This window comes from Oryctolagus cuniculus, chromosome 2, assembly GCF_051225735.1.
Source record: "Oryctolagus cuniculus isolate XC-2025 breed Fujian yellow rabbit chromosome 2, ASM5122573v1, whole genome shotgun sequence".
Taxonomy (NCBI): domain Eukaryota; kingdom Metazoa; phylum Chordata; class Mammalia; order Lagomorpha; family Leporidae; genus Oryctolagus; species Oryctolagus cuniculus.
Window position 1 is genome coordinate 52,275,080 of NC_142868.1, and position 19,936 is coordinate 52,295,015.

The 19,936-nt window shown below is 38.7% G+C and overlaps 1 protein-coding gene across 23 annotated transcripts in view; it reads right to left on the bottom strand.

Moving 5' to 3' along the window:
• NEK1 (NIMA related kinase 1) overlaps nt 1-19,936 on the bottom strand; it is a 203,320-nt gene that overhangs the window by 88,945 nt on the left and 94,439 nt on the right. For 13 of the 23 annotated variants that reach the window (XR_011386262.2, XR_016228912.1, XR_011386260.2 and 10 more), the window contains 4 exons: nt 3,664-3,747; nt 3,154-3,237; nt 2,885-2,962; nt 2,247-2,342 (listed from right to left, as the gene is read on the bottom strand). Coding sequence is in view for 15 of the 23 variants with exons in the window: in XM_089325496.1 (XP_089181622.1) it covers nt 2,247-2,342; nt 2,885-2,962; nt 3,154-3,237; nt 3,664-3,747 (342 nt within the window). In the remaining 8 variants the exon portion in view is untranslated. Of the gene's footprint in view, nt 1-2,217; nt 2,343-2,884; nt 2,963-3,153; nt 3,238-3,663; nt 3,748-19,936 lie in introns of all 23 variants that reach the window. The other 10 variants (XR_011386261.2, XM_070068291.2, XM_008249738.5 and 7 more) reach the window with 2 other exon arrangements.

The window sequence follows — 19,936 nt, forward strand, 5'->3', positions numbered from 1 at the left end:
TAAGAAAAACATTAGAGAAAAGTTTGCAAATTGTAGCAACAAAAATGTAAATTGTGGATGGAGAGGGTAAAGTCTTGAGTATTTGTATGCAAAAGAAGTTAAGTTGTTATCAAGCTTAAAATAGTCAATAATAATTTTTATATACATCTCATGGTAACAAGTGAGCAAAAAACTATAGCAGACACATGAATGAAAAAGAGAAAAACATCAAAGCTTAGCACTACATAAAATCACCAAACCACAAAAGTAAACAGCAAAAAATAAAGAAAAAAAAATCTACAAAAAAAAAACTCTGAAAACCAAAAAATAAAACATTAACAAAATGGTACCAATAAATCCTTACCTATCAATAAGCTTGAATATAAATGGATTAAACTCTCCAATTTAAAGATACAGAGGATCTGTATCTTTATAGTAATGGGTGAAAATACAGATCCAACTATAGGCTCATACAAGAGATATATCTTAGCTTTATGAACATTTACAGGCTGAAAATGAAGGGATAAAAGAAGATTATCTGCAAATAGTAGCCAAAAGAGAGCAAGATTGGTATTTACATAAGACAAAATAGATTTCAAGTCAAAAACTGTCAACAGAGACAAACAAGGTCATTATTTAATGATAAAGAGGTCAACTCTTCAAGAGGACATGACAACTGTAAATGTATGTGAAGCTAACACTGTAGTACTTCATAAGTACTAGCATAAGGGAAAAATAGATAGCAACACAATAATAATAAGATGAACAGGAATTTAGTCTAGTGGTTATGACACTCACATCCCATGTTAGAGTAGCTGGGTTTGATTCCCAGCTCTGGCTTCTGATTCAGCTACCTAATATGTGGGTACCTGGAAGGCAGCAGTGATGGGTCAATGTAATTGGGTTCCTGCCATCCAGATGGCAGACCCGGATTGCTTTCTGGCTCTTCGCTTTGACTCCAGCCATTGTGTGTGTGTGTGTATGTTTACATACATCATATCTGTATATTATTCAGTCCTTTTTTAAAGAAAAAAAGAGGGGCTGGTGCTGCGGCACAGTGGATTAAAGCCTCAGTCTACAGTGCCAGCATCCCATATGGGTGCTGGTTTGAGACCTGGCTGCCTCACTTCTAATCCAGCTTTCTAGTATGGGCTGGGAAAGCAGTCAAAGATGGCCCAACTGCTTGGGTCCCTGCACCTGTGTGAAGACACTGGGAAGCTCCTGCCTCTTGGCTTCAGATTGGCCCAGCTCCAGTCATTGTGGCCATTTGGAGTGAACCAAATGGAAGACCTCTCTCTCTCTGCCTCTGCCTCTCTGTAACTCTTCCAAATAAATAAATAAATCTTAAAAAAAATTCAAATATTCAAACATTCAAATCTGTGTACTAATAAAGAATGTGAAAACACTGTGGTTTTTTGTTTTGTTTTGTTTTTTTACTTTTGTTTTGTTTTGTTTTGTTTTTAAAAAGGAGATCCTGCCACTTGCCACAACATAGAAAGACCTGGAGGACATTATGCTAATTGAAATAAACATACTGATTTGATTTAAAAAAAAGGAATAAAGAAAATTTAAAGTAAGAAAGGAAAAGGAAAGAAAAGAGATCAGTAGGACCACAAAAGCAAGGAGGAGTTTTCCAAAAGAATAGGACTCAGGATAGCTAAAGGTATTTAGGTAGCAGAAACAAATTCATGGTTTGAAGCTCCAATCCCAAAACTTGTGATACTATGCTCAAGTTTCAAGCCCCTGCAGCAAATTCTGCTCTCCTTTGGAACATCTGCCTATCACTCAAAAAGAAGCCAGGACTACTTAGGTCCCTGCCACCCATGTGGGAGATTGACTTTTAGGTTCCTGGCTTTGACCTGGTCCAGCCCTGACTGTTGCAAGTATTTAGCGAGTGAATCAGCAGATGGAAAATCTTTCTCCATCTGTCTTCTGTTTCTCTGCCTTTCAAATGAAATGAAAATAAATAAAAATTTTCACAAAAACAACCCAAATTTAATAAATCTTAAATACAGCATTATAAACTAGTGGCAAAAAGGAGATACAGTCTTAAAATGATGCTGGGAATTTAGCTACTTGGTAATAAGTAAAAATTTTATAAAGACAAAATAAATAAGATTCTTACTTAAATCAAATCCCAAAATAACTCCCCCATAGATCAACCATTAAACAGAGATACACACAGAAAAAGATAATAAAATATATTTTAAAATTACAGACATAAAACATTAATACTACCAGGACTAAGAATATGAGCTACATCTTACAGGATCTTCCCACACTTTCTTTTCTCTCTCATATGCTTCCTTTCTTTTTCGTTCCATTTTTTCTTTTAGTATAGCAGCATGTGCATTTGCTTGGGCCTGAAAAAACAATCAATCAAATATCTTCATCAGAAAGGATAAAATACATCTTTCCCTGAGATCTTTAAATATATTTTCTTTGCCAAAATGGAAGTTTATGTGGTTAATAAATAAAACGTATGCTCAACACCTAGAAATTGAGAAGTTCAGTAAATATCTGTTGAATGAAAATAAATAAAGGTGCATTTGAATGGAAATATAATTGCAAAAATTTAAATGACTATCACATATGGACTTAATTTATCTTTACAGCAACTAACAACTGTGTATCTTTCATTTTAAGATTACCATATTTTCTTCTTAAGGTTACTTGTGGCTTGGTTTTTTGTATTTCTGCCACAGTTTCATCTAAGTGCTCTTCATAAATATGATTTAAAGAGGAGATGAAAATGCTATTTTTAAAAATGGTAAAAGTAAAAGACAAAGAAGAAAGGAATATTAAAGAGAATACAGTGATTTAACTGTGCCAAACCAAAGCAAAAATTTTCCATTTGCAGCTTGTAATTTTCTCTGAGAAAATCTGTATTGTTCCTAGTCCATACCTTAAATGATTCGTTATTTTTGCGCCTCATGTCAGCCTCTTCACTTCCTTCCGGTCCTGTGTAACTATCAGCTTCTTTCTATAAGATAAGTAGAAAAGTAAAGCACCGAGGAACGAACCATCAAACTCAGTTACAGAGCTTCGTGAAAAATATTATGAGTAAATTAATGTCTAAGATTTTAAAATGGGAAATGACTCGGTGTTATGTTTCTCCCAAAGCTGAAACTGAACTAGCAACATTATAGAAAATGGAGCAAAAAGATCACCTACTTTTTCACCACGAAGTTTGGCTTTAATCTGTTGGCGCTCATTGAAATTTTGTAGTCTTATCTGCTTCAGTCTTGCCAAATAAACCTACAAAGAGGAAAAAAACACCCAACATGTTAGTATTAAAAAACAACTATCAATATTTTTACTGATTTTTTTTTTAATTTAAGGAAAAGTGTTATTTGAATATAAGAAATAAAATTCTCAAAATCTGGTTAACGGTAATGTGATATTAGCTTTCAAGTGTTTAATTTAGATCAACGTATTTCTGAAAAGAAAGAAATATATTATAATTATAAATTTTAATAGGAGAAAAGAAATTGAAATCAGAATAATGAGTAACACAGTTACTGGGCAAAATTATGACACAGCATGTCAGTCAAATATTAACAGGTCCCTATAGACCTATAAAATCTTCAAATAATCATTAAGAATTTAAACCATGCAAGAAAAGAAGGCAATAAACTCAAAAGCGGCTATGTGATGGAGGTGGCAAACATGCGGGACGCATACCTCTTCCTCTTCGTTTCTTGGCTGCCCTCCTCTTGAAGAGCTGGACCTGCCTCCATACATAGCTGCCAGGTTTTGCAGGATTCCCTGTTCATCATTTAATGTACTAAGTTTAAAGGATGACTAAGGCTACATCATTATCTTACCTAGGAATATCCAGGTGCCACTTTATTTCTTTTGGAAAATACTGATTATTAAGCTGATAAACTCTGATTTAAAAAACCTGGCATTTTCCAGAACAATCTAACAAATAAATTCAGTAAGAATAGAAGGAAGCAATTAAACTCCAAACATTATTCAAAATAAAGACCAGCTATATATATATTTATATATATTATACATATATAATATATATAGTTTTTAGAACTGCCATGGAGGTTGGATAAAACTCCAAGTCAATTTTTTCCAATTTTTTCCAAGTCAATTTATTTCTACATGTCTATTTATATCACTCTCTCATACACAAACACACAGACACTTGAGTTCCCTCCTTCAGAATTCAATGAATATACTGTTCATTAATTAGGACATCTAGGTCAAACTCTGCAGTCAGGCATGTCCTGTTAATATCTGCAAATGATCAACCAATTACAAACTGATAACACAGTATATCAATAACATGGAATTATCTTATTCGATCTTAGGGTTTTCATTCAGTGAAAAATCAGATTTTCAAATTATCCTTCTCCTCCTTTAGGATACAAGCCTTCTTCAAGTCCCTCCTAATTTACAATTTGTAAACTGAAAGCTCCACTTTCTGTTTCTAATGCCTTTTTATCATCTTGCTGAAGTGTTCTTTTCATAATCATCATTTCCATTTTCTCGCTTCTCATAAAGTTTTAACCCACTACAATCTAGTTTCTGATTCCACGAGTCTCCTAATTTTCTAAGATACCAATGACAATCAAGTTTACAATTCAAATGGATCCTTATGAGAAATTTTTGCACTTAACATTTCCACTGGAAATCAGTTTTGACCAAACTTGCTTGTATATGTATTTATCTCTCACATTTACTGTAGAAAATTTATAAAATATCAATCATTAAATAATTCTATCATATGATAAACTTACGATTTAAGGGTATTAACTTCCAAATTTCCTTTTATGTGTATGTCTGAATACATACATATTTATTTGTACAAACTGGGATTTTACTAGAGATACAGATTTTTTTCATTTACTATTATAACCTTAGGGTCTTCCTAAATTCATTTAATATTTCTAAAAAACGTTATTCTTAAGTGACAATACAATATTCACAGTATTCCACTATGTAAATGATTGTACTTCACACATTTTAAAAAGAAATCTTCTTTTCAATATGCATAATGGCACTCTTTTGGGTTCTTGTAATCTTCACTGTTTTTCACAGGTTTTTCTCCTACTTGGTGCATCACTAAATATCAATATTGTCTAGAGTTTCATACTCTGGTCTACCTTATTTTTAACACATGCTGCTAAAAGCTAAACTAACCTGACAGTCCTTTTTTCTCTCTCTTTGAAAAATATAGTCTTTTGATGCTTCGTTAACAAAAATGTATTTTATTTTAATCTATTTGAAAAGCAGAGAGAGAGAGAATCCGTCCATCTACTGATTCACCCGCAATTCAGGGTGCATTAGCAAGAAGCTGGAGTGGAAGAGGAGCTGGGCTTCAGATCAGTACTGAGGTGCAGTACGAGATGGAGACATCCCAAGCAGAAGCCTAACAAGTTGTGCCACAATGCCCATCCCAACCTCCTTCTCCTGAACTACAGAATTCAATATTAAACTGACTCCTTGGGAGCTGGTGTTGTAGCGTAGTGGGTAAAGCTGCCGCCTGCAGTGCCAGCATCCCATATGGAAGACCGTTCAAGTTCTGGCTGCTCCACTTCTGATCCAGTTCGATGCTATGACCTGAAAAAGCAGTGGAAGATGGCCCAAGTCCTTGGGACCCTGCACTCACATGGGAGACCTGGAAGAAGCTGTTGGCTCCTGGCTTCAGATTAGCTAAACGCTGGCTGTTGTGGCCATCTGGGGAGTGAACCAGTGATGGAAGACTTCTCTCTGTCTGCCTCTGCCTCTTTGTAACTCTGCCTTTCAAATAAAATAAATCTTTAAAAAAAAAAAAAAAGCTGATATCTGAGATACTTCACTCTTGTGCAGCAAAACTACCTCAATTTATAAGCGTGGGCTGGCGTTGTGTTGCAGTGGATTAAGGCCGTGGCCTGCAGTGCCAGCATACCTTATGGACACCGGTTCGAGTCCCAGCTGCTCCATTTCCAATCCAGCTCTCTGCTATGGCCTGGGAAAGCAGTGGAAGATGGCCCAAGTCCCTGAGACCCTGTGCCCATGTGGGAGAAGCTCCTGGACCCTGGCTTCAAATCAGCTCAGCTCTGGCTGTTGTAGTCATTTGGGGAGTGAACCAGAGGATGGAAGATCTCTCTCTGGCTCTACCTCTCTCTGTAACTCTTTCAAATAAATAAAATAAATTTTAAAATAAAAAACAAAAAACAAGAAAAATTATAAACGTAACTATTACTCTTTTTAAAAAAAAGATTTATTTGAAAGACAGAATTACAGAGAGAGGTCGAGATAGAGAGAGAGGGAAAGATCTTCCATCTGCTGGTTCACTCCCCAATTGGCTGCAATGGCTGGAAGTGAAGCCAGGAGCCAGGAGCTTCTTCCAGGTCTCCCATGTGGGTGCAGGGGCCCAAGGACTTGGGCCATCTTCTACTGCTTTCCTAGGCCATACCAGAGAGCTAGATCGGAGGAGGAGCAGCCAGGACTGGAACCGGCGCCCATATGGGATGCCAGTGCTTCATGCCAGGGCTTTAACCAGCTCCGCCACAGTGCCGGCCCCAACTGTAACTCTTTTTAATCACATTTATTCCTGGCTCATTTATTGATCAAAATCCACCACCCAAGTCAGCAAGTTGAGAGTTATCTTTGCTCCTCTTTTACCTACCATATTCAAATGAATGCCAAATTCTATCTCCTAATAACTATCGTGTATCCCTTAATTTGTGCCTAAGCTCAGGCTTCTTCTTTTGACTATTGGACTTCCAAAATAGTTTCATAACTTAGCATCTTACTTTAGTGTCATAACCCTCCTGCCTGTTCTATACAATGCACTCAGAGTAACCTTTCAAGATTTTTTGACATGGGGCCAGTGCTGTGGTACACTGGGTTAACCTGCTGCCTGCAACACCGGCATCCCATATGGGTGCTGGTTCATGCCATGGCTGCTCCACTTCTGATCCAGCTCCCTGTTAATGGCTTGGAAAAGCAGTGGAAAATAGCCCAAGTGTTTGTACCCCTGCCACCCACATGGGAGACCCTCGTGAAGCTCCTGGCATCCTGGCCCAGCCCTGGCTGCTGCGCTCATCTGGGGAGTGAACCAGTAGATGGAAAATGTCTCTCTTTCTTTGTCTCTCATTCTCTGTAACTCTGACATAATAAATAAATCTATAAAAAACACACTGTTAACCCGAACTAAAATTATCAAAACCTGCAATAAATCTGGATACAATAATATCACTTACTTCATAAGCACACCAGAATAAAAAACTATTTCTGTGCCAGGCAAAGACAGGCAAATTCTCAAAAGATTTTATCAGAATATCTATAGAGTGACAAGAGAGGCTCCTGGCTGAACAGTGTTCTGGATTACATCTTCCTTTCATGTTATCTGAGAAATACATGAATATGAGTGCTGTAGAGTTAAATTTTTTTTGTAGTTTGTAATATACAATCACAGAAAGGTGAAAAGAAATGTACAGGGGCATCTTGCACAATCTTCATACAGCCTCATCCAATTTTATCATTTTAAATGAAATTGACATAGTTGTGCACACATCTGTCTGTGCATGCACGCTATATAATTTGATCACCCACAATGACCTATGTAAGTACATCATAAAGAAGACACTTAACTGTGTCATTACCATAATACTTCATAGTCACATTCACCACTTCCCATGATCAACTCCTATCAATCACTAATCTGTTCTACATCTCAGTATTCCTTTAAAAATGTATTTATTTAAAAAATTTATATATTTATTTATTTGAAAGGCAAAGTCACACAGATAGGGAGAGACATTCCTCCAGCTACTTTCCTCCTATTGGTTCACTTCTCAAATGGCCACAACAGCAAGTCAGGAGCCAGGAACTCTATCTTGGTCTGCAGTACTTGGGCCTCTTCTGCTTACCTTCCAAGATGCATTAGTAGGAAGCTGGACTGGAAGTAGACTAGCCAGGATTCAACTGTAAGCAGCCTTTGTATTCTACATGTACGTTTGCCATTGTGATTCCATTTAACAGAAGACAAACTGACGTTGCTGCATGATATTCGACCTTCAAGCCCCAAAAATCTTTTGTTTATAAGAAAACAGTATAAAGTATGTTATTATAGTAAGAAAAAAACAGACTAAGCCTCTTTCTATAGGTATTTTAGAATAACCTTTTTCTTTTTTTCTTTTTTGATAGGCAGAGTGGATAGTGAGAGAGAGACAGAGAGAAAAGTCTTCCTTTTTTGCTGTTGGTTCACCCTCCAATGGCCGCCACGGCTGGTGCACTGTGGCCGGTGCACCGCACTGATCCAAAGGCAGGAGCCAAGTGCTTCTGGTCTCCCATGGGGTGCAGGGCCCAAGCACTTGGGCCATCCTCCACTGCCTTCCGGGGTCACAGCAGAGAGCTGGCCTGGAAGAGGGGCAACCAGGAAAGAATCCAGCGCCCCGACCGGGACTAGAACCTGGTGTGCCAGCGCCACTAGGTGGAGGATTAGCCTATTGAGCTGCAGCGCTGGCCAGAATAACTGTTTTAATAGTTACAAAAATAATTTTTCTGAGATTTTAGGAAAAATTACAATAAACCTATATATTAAGAAGAACTGCCATTTTTATTATACTGAGTCTTCCAAATCATGAACATGATATGTATATCGAATTACTTAGATCTTTGTTTTCACATTTTGCTATTTTTATTCCACAAATCTTATATATTTTTCATTTCTTTTAAAAAACCTGAAAATGATACAGTATTTTTCATATCACTTTCCTCTGCTCATTGCCAACATGCAGAAACTCAACTGATTCTTGTATATTGATCTTATTTCTGCAACAATAATGAATTCACTTTTTAGTTCTGGTTCTTATGATTTTTTCCAACTAATATTCAGATCAATTGAAAACAGGAACAATTTTATTTCTTCTTTTCAAATTTGTGTGCCTTAATTCATTTTCTCATCTTATTGTAGTAACTATAACTTGCAGTACTATGTCAAAGGAAGCATTAGGCCTTCTACCTATAACCATGTTAGATGTAGGTGTTTGCAGTTCCCATTATGAGGCTGAGAATGATCTCCTCTATTTCTAATGTACTGAGTTTGATAAAATCATGAATGAGAACTGAACTTCCACAAAATATTTTTTAAAAGATTTATTTATTTATTTGAAAGTTAGAGAGGGAGAGGGAGAGGGAGAGAGGGAGAGGGGGAGGGGAGGGGAGGGGGAGAAGGAGAGAGGGAAAGAGGGAGGGAGGGAGAGAGGGAGAGAGGGAAGACCTTTCTTAAGTTGAAAATCTACGTTGACAAAGCCAGCTGATGTCTTGATTTCAGTTTTATGAGACTATGAGCAGAGGACCCATATAACACATACCAGATACATTTAGTCATCTAGGGAATGAAGAATTTCTATATACCTTAACAGAATGAATTTTAAAAACTCATATAAAAATCATTCTCAGAATACACTATGATCTCTAAAGCATGTTTTCCTCTTTAAAAAGAACACAACAATAAGACAAAACACACTAATCTGATTACAAGATGGCAGAGTGAACACTGCAGCTTCCTTTCCTGCAAAATCTTGAATAGAAAAGTTATTGTTTTACATGAATACATACTAGCATTCAAAAAGAATAAAATCTCTGACAGTCCTAAGACCAAAGGAATCCAGAGGTAAAGAGTTAAAAATCAGTTTTAAAGTGTGAAACTTAAAATAAGCAAAACCATGCCAGACGGAGTACTAACACAAAAGGTGTAAAAAAATATGAAACATGCTTCAAGCTGTGTCGCAGAGCTAAGAACATGACAAGATCTAGTAACAGACAACAGAGGTTACAGTTGGTGGTTTACCTCCGGTACACTACCCATCTCCACAAATGAGAAAGTATTACCAGTGATCTTGAGACAGAAGTGACAAGACAGAGATTATAATGAGTGAGAAGAAAGGCCAATGCTTTAGGTGACTGGTGATACCTCAAAATAATGTCTCTGAAGCACAGAAAATAAACTTCAAGATATCTGCACTGGCAGAATATCATTCTGTTCCATCCATTTTCTATTCCCACTGAAAATTGTGCAGAGTACAAGTCATGGTCCTCTTCCTAGGGGACCAATCAAACAAAGGCAATGAGGAACAAAACTCACATTGCTCACATGAACACACTATCAAGTATACTAAACATCTAAAATAACACTGGCTCCATAAAACAGCTAAGAAATTTAAAAACTGAAAAAGTGAGTTAACATAGTCAGTAGCATGCTTAGGGCAAGATTTTAGAATATGTATAATGTAATCAGGAAAATGAGAGCAGAAGCAAAGAGTTTTAGTGAACATTTGTTAAAATTCATAGACATAAAAGTACGCATTTTTAAAAGAAAAGAAACCCAAATTTCAGAATATCATCTCTTATTATCAACAATGAAAGTAAGAAGAAGGTAAAGCAAAATCTTCAAAGTGCTATGGAAAAAGAACTTGAAACTTAGATTTCTTTTATCTAGCTAAATCATCATTCAAAAATTGCTTGCAGCCACAACAGAGAAACAGTGATAAGATCTACCCTCTCACCTTAACTAAAAGTCTGGACAAAACAGATAATAAACCAATTCAGTAAAGTTTCAGGTTATAAAATAAACATACAAAATACAAAATACAGTCATTTTTTATATACTACTGATGAACTCACTGAAAGAGAAAAAAAAATCACATTCACAATAGCCACAAAAAAATAAAATATTTTGGAATAAACTTAAACAAAGAAGTGAAAGATATTTACAATGAAAATTATCCAACACTGATGAAAGAAATCACCAAAGACACAAAAATCTGGAAAGATACTCTTTGCTCATTGATTCAAAGAATCAATATCATTAAAACATCTACACTACTTAAAACAATCCATAGATTCAAGGCAATCCCTATCAAAATACTAATGACATTCTTTACAGAACCAGAAAAAGCAATCCTAAAATTCATATGGAGTCATGCAAGATCCAGAATAGCCAAAGTAATCTTGAACAAGAAAAATTAAGCTGGAGACATCATAAAATCTGACTTCAAAACATGCAACAGGCGGCCGGAGCCGTGGCTCACTTGGTTAATCCTCCGCCTGCGGCACCGGCATCCCATATGGGTGCCGGGTTCTAGTCCCAGTTGCTCCTCTTCCAGTCCAGCTCTCTGCTGTGGTCAGGGAAGGCAGTGGAGGATGGCCCAAGTGCTTGAGTGCCTGCACCCACGTGGGAGACCAAGAAGAAAATCCTAGCTCCTGGTTTTGGATTGGCGTAGCTCCGGCCGTAGCAGCCATTTGGGGGGTGAACCAACGGAAGGAAGACCTTTCTCTCTGTCTCTCTCTCTCACTGTTTAACTCTATCTGTCAAAAAAAATATATACTACAAAGCTATAGTAATTAAAACAGCATAGTACTGTCATAAAAACTGATACACAGATCAATGGAACAGAGAGCCCAGAAATTCATCCACATGCATATAGCCAACTGATTTTTGATGAAAGTACTCAAACTATACAGTGGAATAAGAATAGTCTCTTCAATTAATGGTGCTGGCAAACTGTAGATATATATATAATATAGATATGGATATAAATATAGATATATATGAATGAAATTAAATCCATACCTCTCACCATATACAAAAATCAACTAAAGATAGATCAAAGACCTAAATTTAAGACCTGAGACTATGAAGTTACTGGGAGAAAAGACAGGGAAAAAACTCTAAGACATTGGTGTAGGGGATGACTTCTTGGACAAAAAAAAAAGCACTGTGCCCAAAGCACAGGCAAAAAAAGCAAAACTAAATAAATGGGACTATATCAAACCCAAAAGCTTCTATACAGCAACGAAAATGATCAATAAGGGTAAACAGACATCTAACAAAATGGGAAACTATTAGCAAGCTAACTGTCTGACAAAAGATTAACATCCAGAATATACCAGCAACTTAAAAACCTCAGGGGCCAGCGCTGTGGCATATCAGGTACAGCTGCCGCCTGCAGTGCCAGCATCCCTTATGGGTACATGGGCACCCTTTCAAGTACTAGCTGCTCCATTTCTGATCCAGCTCTCTGTTATGGCCTGGGAAAGCAGTAGAAAATGGCCCAAGTCCTTGGGCACCTGCCCCACATGGGAGACCCAGAAGAAGCTCCTGGTTTTGGATCAGCCCAGCTCTGGCCACTGTAGACATTTGGGGAGTGAACCAGCAGATAGAAGATTGGATCTCTCTCTCTCTTTCTAGCTCTGTAACTTTGCCTTTCAAATAAATAAATCTGAAAAAAAAAAAAAAGGCAGAAGAAGAAAAAATACAAAATACAACTGGCCACAAATATATGAAAAATACTCAACATCACTGGCCATCAGTGAAATGCAAATCAAAACTACAATGAGATATTACCTCACCTCTGTCACAAAGGCAAACCTCCAAAACACCAACAGTAATAAATGCTGGTGAGGATGTAAAGAAAGGGGAGACATTTATACAATATTAGTGGGAATGAAAATTAGTATAGCCACTGTGGAAAATAGCATGGAGATTTCTTAAAAAAAAAATAGACTTGCCTATGATCCAGCAATACCACTAATGGGTATATACCCAAAGGACATGAATATGTTGTATCAAAGAGATTCCTGAACCACCAAGTTTATAGCAGAACTGTCCACAATAGCCAAAAATTGGAATCAACCAATATGTCCATCATCAGATAAAGAAAATGTGGCATATATAAACAATGGAATCTTATTCACTTATACAAAAAGAAAGAAATTCAATAATTTGCAGCAAAATGAATGCAACTGGAGGACATCATGTTGAATGAAATACACCAGACACAAAAAGACAAATACTGCATGTTCTCCCTTATATATGGGAGCTAAATTAAAAAAAAAAGAAAATAATCAAAAGAACAAAAACATAAGAAGAAATGCCTGTGTGTATCAGTATTGCTGCAAATATAGTTTTTAAAAAGTTTATTTTATATATTTGTCAAATCAATAATTAAGAATGTTTTACTATTATAGTTTTAATGATCTGTAATTATTTTAAAATTTACTGTATATGGGTGAAAAGGTCATTTTTTCATACAATTATTTTTATAGCTATTATGTATAATATTCCCTATAGTCTACTTGTTTTTTACTTGTGAAATTTCTTATTTGGTGAAGCATTAAGCCATTTTACTGTAATGTAAATTTAAAAAACAAAAATACAGAGAGAGGGAGAGAGAGGGAAGATGGGGGAAGAGTGAAGAGGGAAGAAGAGAGGAAGGACATATTATATTCTTAGAATTGCACCTATGAACTATATTGAATTTGTTAAAAACTAATTAAAAACTAAAATAAAAACTTTTAAAACAAAACAAGGGGCCAGTGCTGTAGCTTAGTGGATAAAGCCATCGCCTGCAGTGCCGGCATCTCATATGGGAGCCAATTCAAGTCTTGGCTGCTTCTCTTCCAGTACAGCTCTCTGCAATGGCCTGGGAAAGCAGTGGAAGGTGGCCCAAGTCCTTGGGCCCCTGCACCCACGTGGGAGACCTGGAAGAGGCTCCTAGCTCCTAGCTTCGGATCAGCACAGCCCCGGCCACTGCAGCAAGTTGGGGAGTGTACTAGCAGATGGAAGACCTCTCTGTCTCTCTCTCTCTCTCTCTCTGCCTCTCCTTCTCTCTCAGTGTAACTGTGACTTTCAAATAAAATAAATACATCTTTAAAACAATAACAACAAAAAACATATAAATCAATGGTTTTCAAACACTGGACAACAGACTACACAAAACAGTGATCCTTGAGAGAAGAGCTACAGGGAGGTAAGCCCAACAAATTGTCCAACTTACTGCCTGGCAAGTTTCTTTAGGCTGTAGAGGAGGAGAGAATACCCAGAGTCAGGAGTCTCTGAGTCGAGGAAATAGCATTCAGAGCTTGGGAAACTGGAGACGATCAGAATTTGCAGGTCAAAGTAGTGAAGAGAGCTGCACAGAAAAAGGGTATCAAAGATCTAATGAACTCTGGAGTCTTCTACTGACTGACAAACTATCTTTTTTTAAAAAACGATTTATTTATTTATTTGAAAGGCAGAGCTATAAAGAGGCAGAGGGAAGGAGAGAGGAAGGGGAGAAAAAGAGAAAAGGAGAGGGGGAGAGGGGAGAGGGGAGAGGGGGAGAGGGGGAAAGGGAAAGAGAGAGAGAGAAAGAGAGGTCTTCCATTTGCTGGTTCACTCCCCAGATGGCTGCAAAGGCCGGAGCTATGCTGATCCAAAGCCAGGAGCCAAGAAGAGCTTCTTCAGGTCTCCCATGCAGATGCAGGGGCCAAAAACTTGGGCCATATTCTACTGTTTTCCCAGGCCATGGCAGAGAGCTGGATCAGAAGTGGAGCAACTGGGACATGAACCTGCACACATATGGGATACCAGCACTATAGGCGATGGCTTTACCAGCTACGCCACAGCACCGGCCCTGATAAACTGTATCTTATCAATAACACCCGAGGCTCATTCAAGGCTGCAGTAGTTTCATATTTCCAATAGCCAGAGTGAAAGACCTCCAAACAATTAAAGCACTGAGTATTCAAAAGAGTACTGTTAAAGCAGTGGGCCAAATTAGAACTAGGCTAAAGACTGATCTGCACTTGCCTAATACCTCAAAACGAAGACCTGAAAATCAAAATATTTCCAAGGAACTTAACTGAATTCCAGAATAAATCCCCCAAATACTTAACAAATATAAGAAGTTGGGAGGGAGGGGGCGGCAGGTTGTGAACAGGGTGGTGTTGTGGTACAGCAGGTTAAACCTCTGTCTGTGACATCGGCATTCCACAAGTTCAAGACCCAGTTGCTCCATTTGTGATCCAGGTCCCTGCTAATGCAATTGGGAAAACAGCAGAAAATGGCCTAAGTGCTTGGGTCTCTGCATTCATGTGTGAGAACAGGAAGTTCTCTGGGCTCCTGGCTTCAGCCTCTCCCAACCCTGGCCGCTGTGGTCATATGGGGAGAGAACCAGCAGACAGAAGATTTCTCTTTCTGTCTCTAATCCTCTCTTTGTAACTCTGTCTTTCAAGTAAATTAACAAAAGAAAGGAAAAGGAAAAGGAAGGAACGAAGAAAAGAAAGAGAAAGAAAACTGCAGAACAAAATACACATGCCTGTTATTTTTGTCACAAGTTACCAGGCATATAAAGTAGGAAATGTTGATGCTAACAAGGAAAATCAATTAACAGAGACTGAGCAACAAAATGACACAATTAATAGGTAAGGACATTAAAACAGCTATAATTATATCTATATGTTCAAAAAGAGAAAGCATTAAGTATTATAAAGTCAGGGAACATATGAAAATACCTGTATATGCTTTAAGATATAAAAAGTAAAATTTCTGAGTATTTTTAAAAAATATATAATGTTTGGGGCCAGCACTGCGGTACAATAGGTTAAGCATCCATCTGCGGTGCCAGCATCCCGTATCGGTGCTAGTTCAAGTCCCAGCTGCTCCACTTCTGATTCACTTCCCTACTGACAGCCTGGGAAAGCAGTAGAAGATGGCTCAAGGTATTAGTCCCCTATACCTCTTGTGGGAGACCCAGAGGAAGCTCCTGGCTCCTGGCTTTGGATCAGCCCAGCTCTGGCCATTGTAGCTATTTGGGGAGTAAATTAACAACTGGAAGACCTCTCTCTGTGCTCTCCCTATGTCTGTAACTCTGCCTTTCAAGTAAATGAACCAATCTTTAAAAAAATAATACAACATACAATGTCTAGATGGGATTAACAGCAGGTAACACACAGAAGAATAGATTGATTCAGCTGAAAACAGCAATAGAAACCATCTAAAATGAAACAGAGAAAAAAAGACAAACAAATGAAAGGAGCATTAATGAGAGGCTGGGAGAGCAACAAATAGGCTCATGGATGTGTACTAAATTCTCAGAACAGGAAAGATTGAAAAGATTTTAAGAAATATGGCAGAATATTTTTCCAAATTTGATAAAAATTATAAATTCAAAGATTGGAGCTCAATGAACCTTAATACAAAATAAACATTTGTCGCTCCCCCTCTTCGTGGAGGAACGACACTAAACCCTGCCTAGGCTTCATATCCGAGTCACGGCACCATTATGTCGCTCCCCGTCTTCGTGGAGGAACAACACAGGACCCTGCGTTGTTCTTTCGTCTGCTCGGCCCTCCCCGGGTTTGCTGCTGGTTCTTCCCGGGTTGGCTACCGTCCCTCCCACCTCCGTGGAAGGGCAGTTCCCCCTAGCCACTTTCCCCACTTCCTCGGGGGAGCGGCACACCACCGGCCGGCTCTCTCGGGGGCTGCACAGGTGTTCCTTCAGATAGATGTTCCTGGTGCATGTTGTCTCTCTCCTCCTTTATAGTCCTCTTCCACCAATCCCAACTCTGCTACCCACATGCCGAGTACGCTGCTCTCCTCCAATCAGGAGTAGGTCCTACAGTTTATTGGTTGAACTGGAGGCAGCTGTGTAGAAGCTGTTTCCTCCTCTCCCAGCGCCATATTGTGGGAGAGCAGATACATAGAATAAGTCTTAATTCCAGTAACTTAGTCTAGTCCGAGTTGCTCCCAGTTGCTCCCCACAAACATTAAGCTTTCCCATCTTCTCTGTGGTGGAATTGCCAACAACATACAGATTTTTGTATAAACCTAAGAGGGAAGACTATAACTCTGGAGGTTGAACCCTCAGACACAATAGAAAATGCAAAGGTCAAGAAACAGGATAAAAAGTGAATTTCTTATCACTAACTGAAAGCAAATGGATGGAGAATGTACTTTGATTACAACATTCAAAGGGAGACTACTTTTCATCTTGTGTTGAGACTTCATGGAGATACTAAGAAAAGCAAGAAGACTTACACTGCTCCCAAGAAGAAGCAGCAGAAGACAAGGGTCACTTTGTTTACCATGAAATTATACAAGTAGGAGAAGAATGGCAAAATTAGTGTCATAATCTGGAATGCCCTTTAGATCAATGTGCTGCTGGAATTTCTATGGCCAGCTACTTAAACATGGCGAATGCTGTCTGACTTCTTTGAAAAAACAGAGGATAAGTAATTTTGTATAAGGAGTGACTACATGAACAAGCAAAAACCAAAGAAAAAATAAACAAAATAGACATGAAGAAAATTATACAAGCCACATCATAATCAACCAGCTTCTAGTGATAAAGAAAAAAATTTAGAAGTCATCAGGGGGCCAGTGTAGCGGTAAAGCCACCACCTGCAACACCAGCCACCCTGTATGGGCACTGGTTTGAGTCCCAGCTGCTCCACTTCCAATCTAGCTCCTTCTAATGCTCCTAGGAAAGCAGCAGAAGATGACTCAAGTGCTTGGGACCCTGCATCCATGTAGGAGACCTGAAAGAATCTCCTGGCTTTGCTCGGAACTAGCCCTGGCCATTGCCACCAGTTGGGGAGTGACCCAGCAGATGGAAGATCTCTCGATCTCTCTCTGTATTTTCTTCTCTCTCTCTAACTCTGCCTTTGAAACAAATAAAATAAATCTTAACAACAACAAAAAAGTAGTCATAGAAAAAAGACACATTTTATACAGAGGAAAAAGGTAACAATGGCAGAAACCTTATTGCCAGACACAGGACATGCCAGAACATTAGTGGAGAGACATCTTTAAAGTACTAGAAGAGAGGGAGCTTGCTGCTCTAGTCTGAGAGAAGATAGTTTAAAAAAAGTGGAGCATACAGTCTCAGGGAAGAGTTAGGGAAAAAACAGCAGAGGAAACTCCACGAAAATTGGGGGGACACAGTGGACTTACGTGGAAGTCATGGACACAAACAACTCAGGACCTCAGCAGCTGAGAGCCTGCGTACCAGCATTGGAGGGTGAGGCAAGACCAGAAAGCAGCAGCCCAAGACACTGGCGACAAAGCTGTAAGAAGAGCTTAGAGGGTATCTGGCTTGAAGCCCCATTGTGGGTAGTATACCTGCCAAACTAGAGGAGAAAAAACAAGTGGGAGGGCACGTTTTCTCTCTCCCTGATCACCCTGCAACGGCGTCCTGTAACAAGCCGACAGAGAGTAGGTGCCATTTTGGACATATGTAACAGCTACACCACCTCCTATTCATGCCCAGCAACCAGCCAAGGGGAGACTCCTGAGTCTGGTGGGCAGAACAGACAGGGGGCTGGGTGCTCATTACAGTGGGAGGCATGTGTGCTGGGATTGTGAAAGCATTGAAGTTGCAATGGGAGGATTCGGTGTGGCTGGGACTTTGGGCAGTCACTTTGGGAGGCTCCACACGTTCAAGGCTCCCTGGTTACCTGGCAAGGGACATTGCTGGGGAAACTGAGCTTACACTGAGGACTGCACGGATCCTTTGTGTGGTGCTTGTGGCAGAGTGGATGAATAATACACCCACTGGGGATAGCACCCAGGAACTGGTCTCCTTCAAGGAGAGGAGCTCAGCTGAGCCTATGCCAACAGACAAGCACACACCTCCCTCTGATTATACCTACCACACACCTCTAGGTAATCCCTGAAAGCAGACACTCCACTAACTCTTCACAGACACAGCCCAAAGATAAAAGCCCAAAGCAGAAAAAAAAAAAAAGAAGAAACCAACGAGTATCTCCACAAATGCCAAATAACAAATGTACCAATTCAAGAAATAAGAATAAGGAAGAAAACATGACACCAACAAAAGAACGCAACAATTAATAGTAGATTGTGAGGATGATGAGATTTAAGAAATACCAAGGGTCTGGCGCAGTGGCATTGTGGGTAAAGCCGCTGCCTACAGTGCCAGCATTCCATATCGGCGTCGGTTTGAATCCCGGCTGCTGCACTTCCAATACAGCTCTCTTCTGTGGCCTGTGAAAGCAGTAGAAGATGGCCCAAGTCCTTGGGCCCCTGCACCCATGTGGGAAACCTGGAAGAAGCTCCTGGCTCCCGCCTTTGGATCAGCGCAGCTCTGACTGCTGTGGCTAATTGGGGAGTGAACCAGCGGATGGAAGACCTCTCTCTTTCACTCTCTCTGCCTCTCCTTCACTCTCTGTGTAACTCTGACTTTCAAGTAAATAAATATTTTTAAAAAATACAAAAAGAAATGCCAGAAATGTAATTCGAAAAATGTATCATATGATTACTTAGAAGTAATCAGAAGCAAATGCACAAACAAATGAAACCCACACATGCCATGAAAGAAAATTTCTCCCATGAAATTGATATCTTAAAGAGAAATCAAAATGAAATTTTGGAAATGAAGAATTCAATAGAACAAATAAAAAATGCAGTGCCAAGCCTTAAAACTGAATCAGTGAAGCAGAAGGAAGAATATCTGACTTAGAAGACAAAAACACAGGATATTATACAGTCAGACAAAACACAAGAAGAAGAAATAAGAAACTAAAAAACATCATTGGTAATCTACAGAATACTATCAAAGACCCAATTGGGTCTTTGATATGGGTTCTAGGAGGTCCTGAAGGTGCAGAAAGAGAGAAAGGATTAGAAGGCCTTTAAAATGAAGTAATAACAGAAAATTTCACCAATTTGGAGAAAGAAGAAGATATCTAAGTACAAGAAGCACAAAGAACTCCTAATAGACATGACCAGTAAAGTTCTTCACCACGACACATTATAATCAAAGTTTTCACAGTAAACTATAAAAAAAATTTATAAAATGTGCATGACAGAAATGCCAGATTACTTTCAGAGAATCTGCAATTGGACTCACAGCGGACTTCTCATCAGAAACCCTACAGGCTAGGAGAGACTAGCGAGATATATTCCCACTCTTAAGGGAAAAGAACTGCCAACTGAGAATACTATACCTTACAAAGCTCTCATTTATGAATGAAGGTGAAATAAAGACATTCCACAACAAACAGAACTTGAAAGAATTTGTCAGCACCTGTCCAGCACTGCAAAAGATACTTAATGATACCTTACACAAAGAAACACAGAAACATAGTTATCACTACAAAAGAAGGTAAAGGACGGAAATTTCCCAGTAAGAGTACAAAGAAAATCTGAACTAAAAATAAGAAT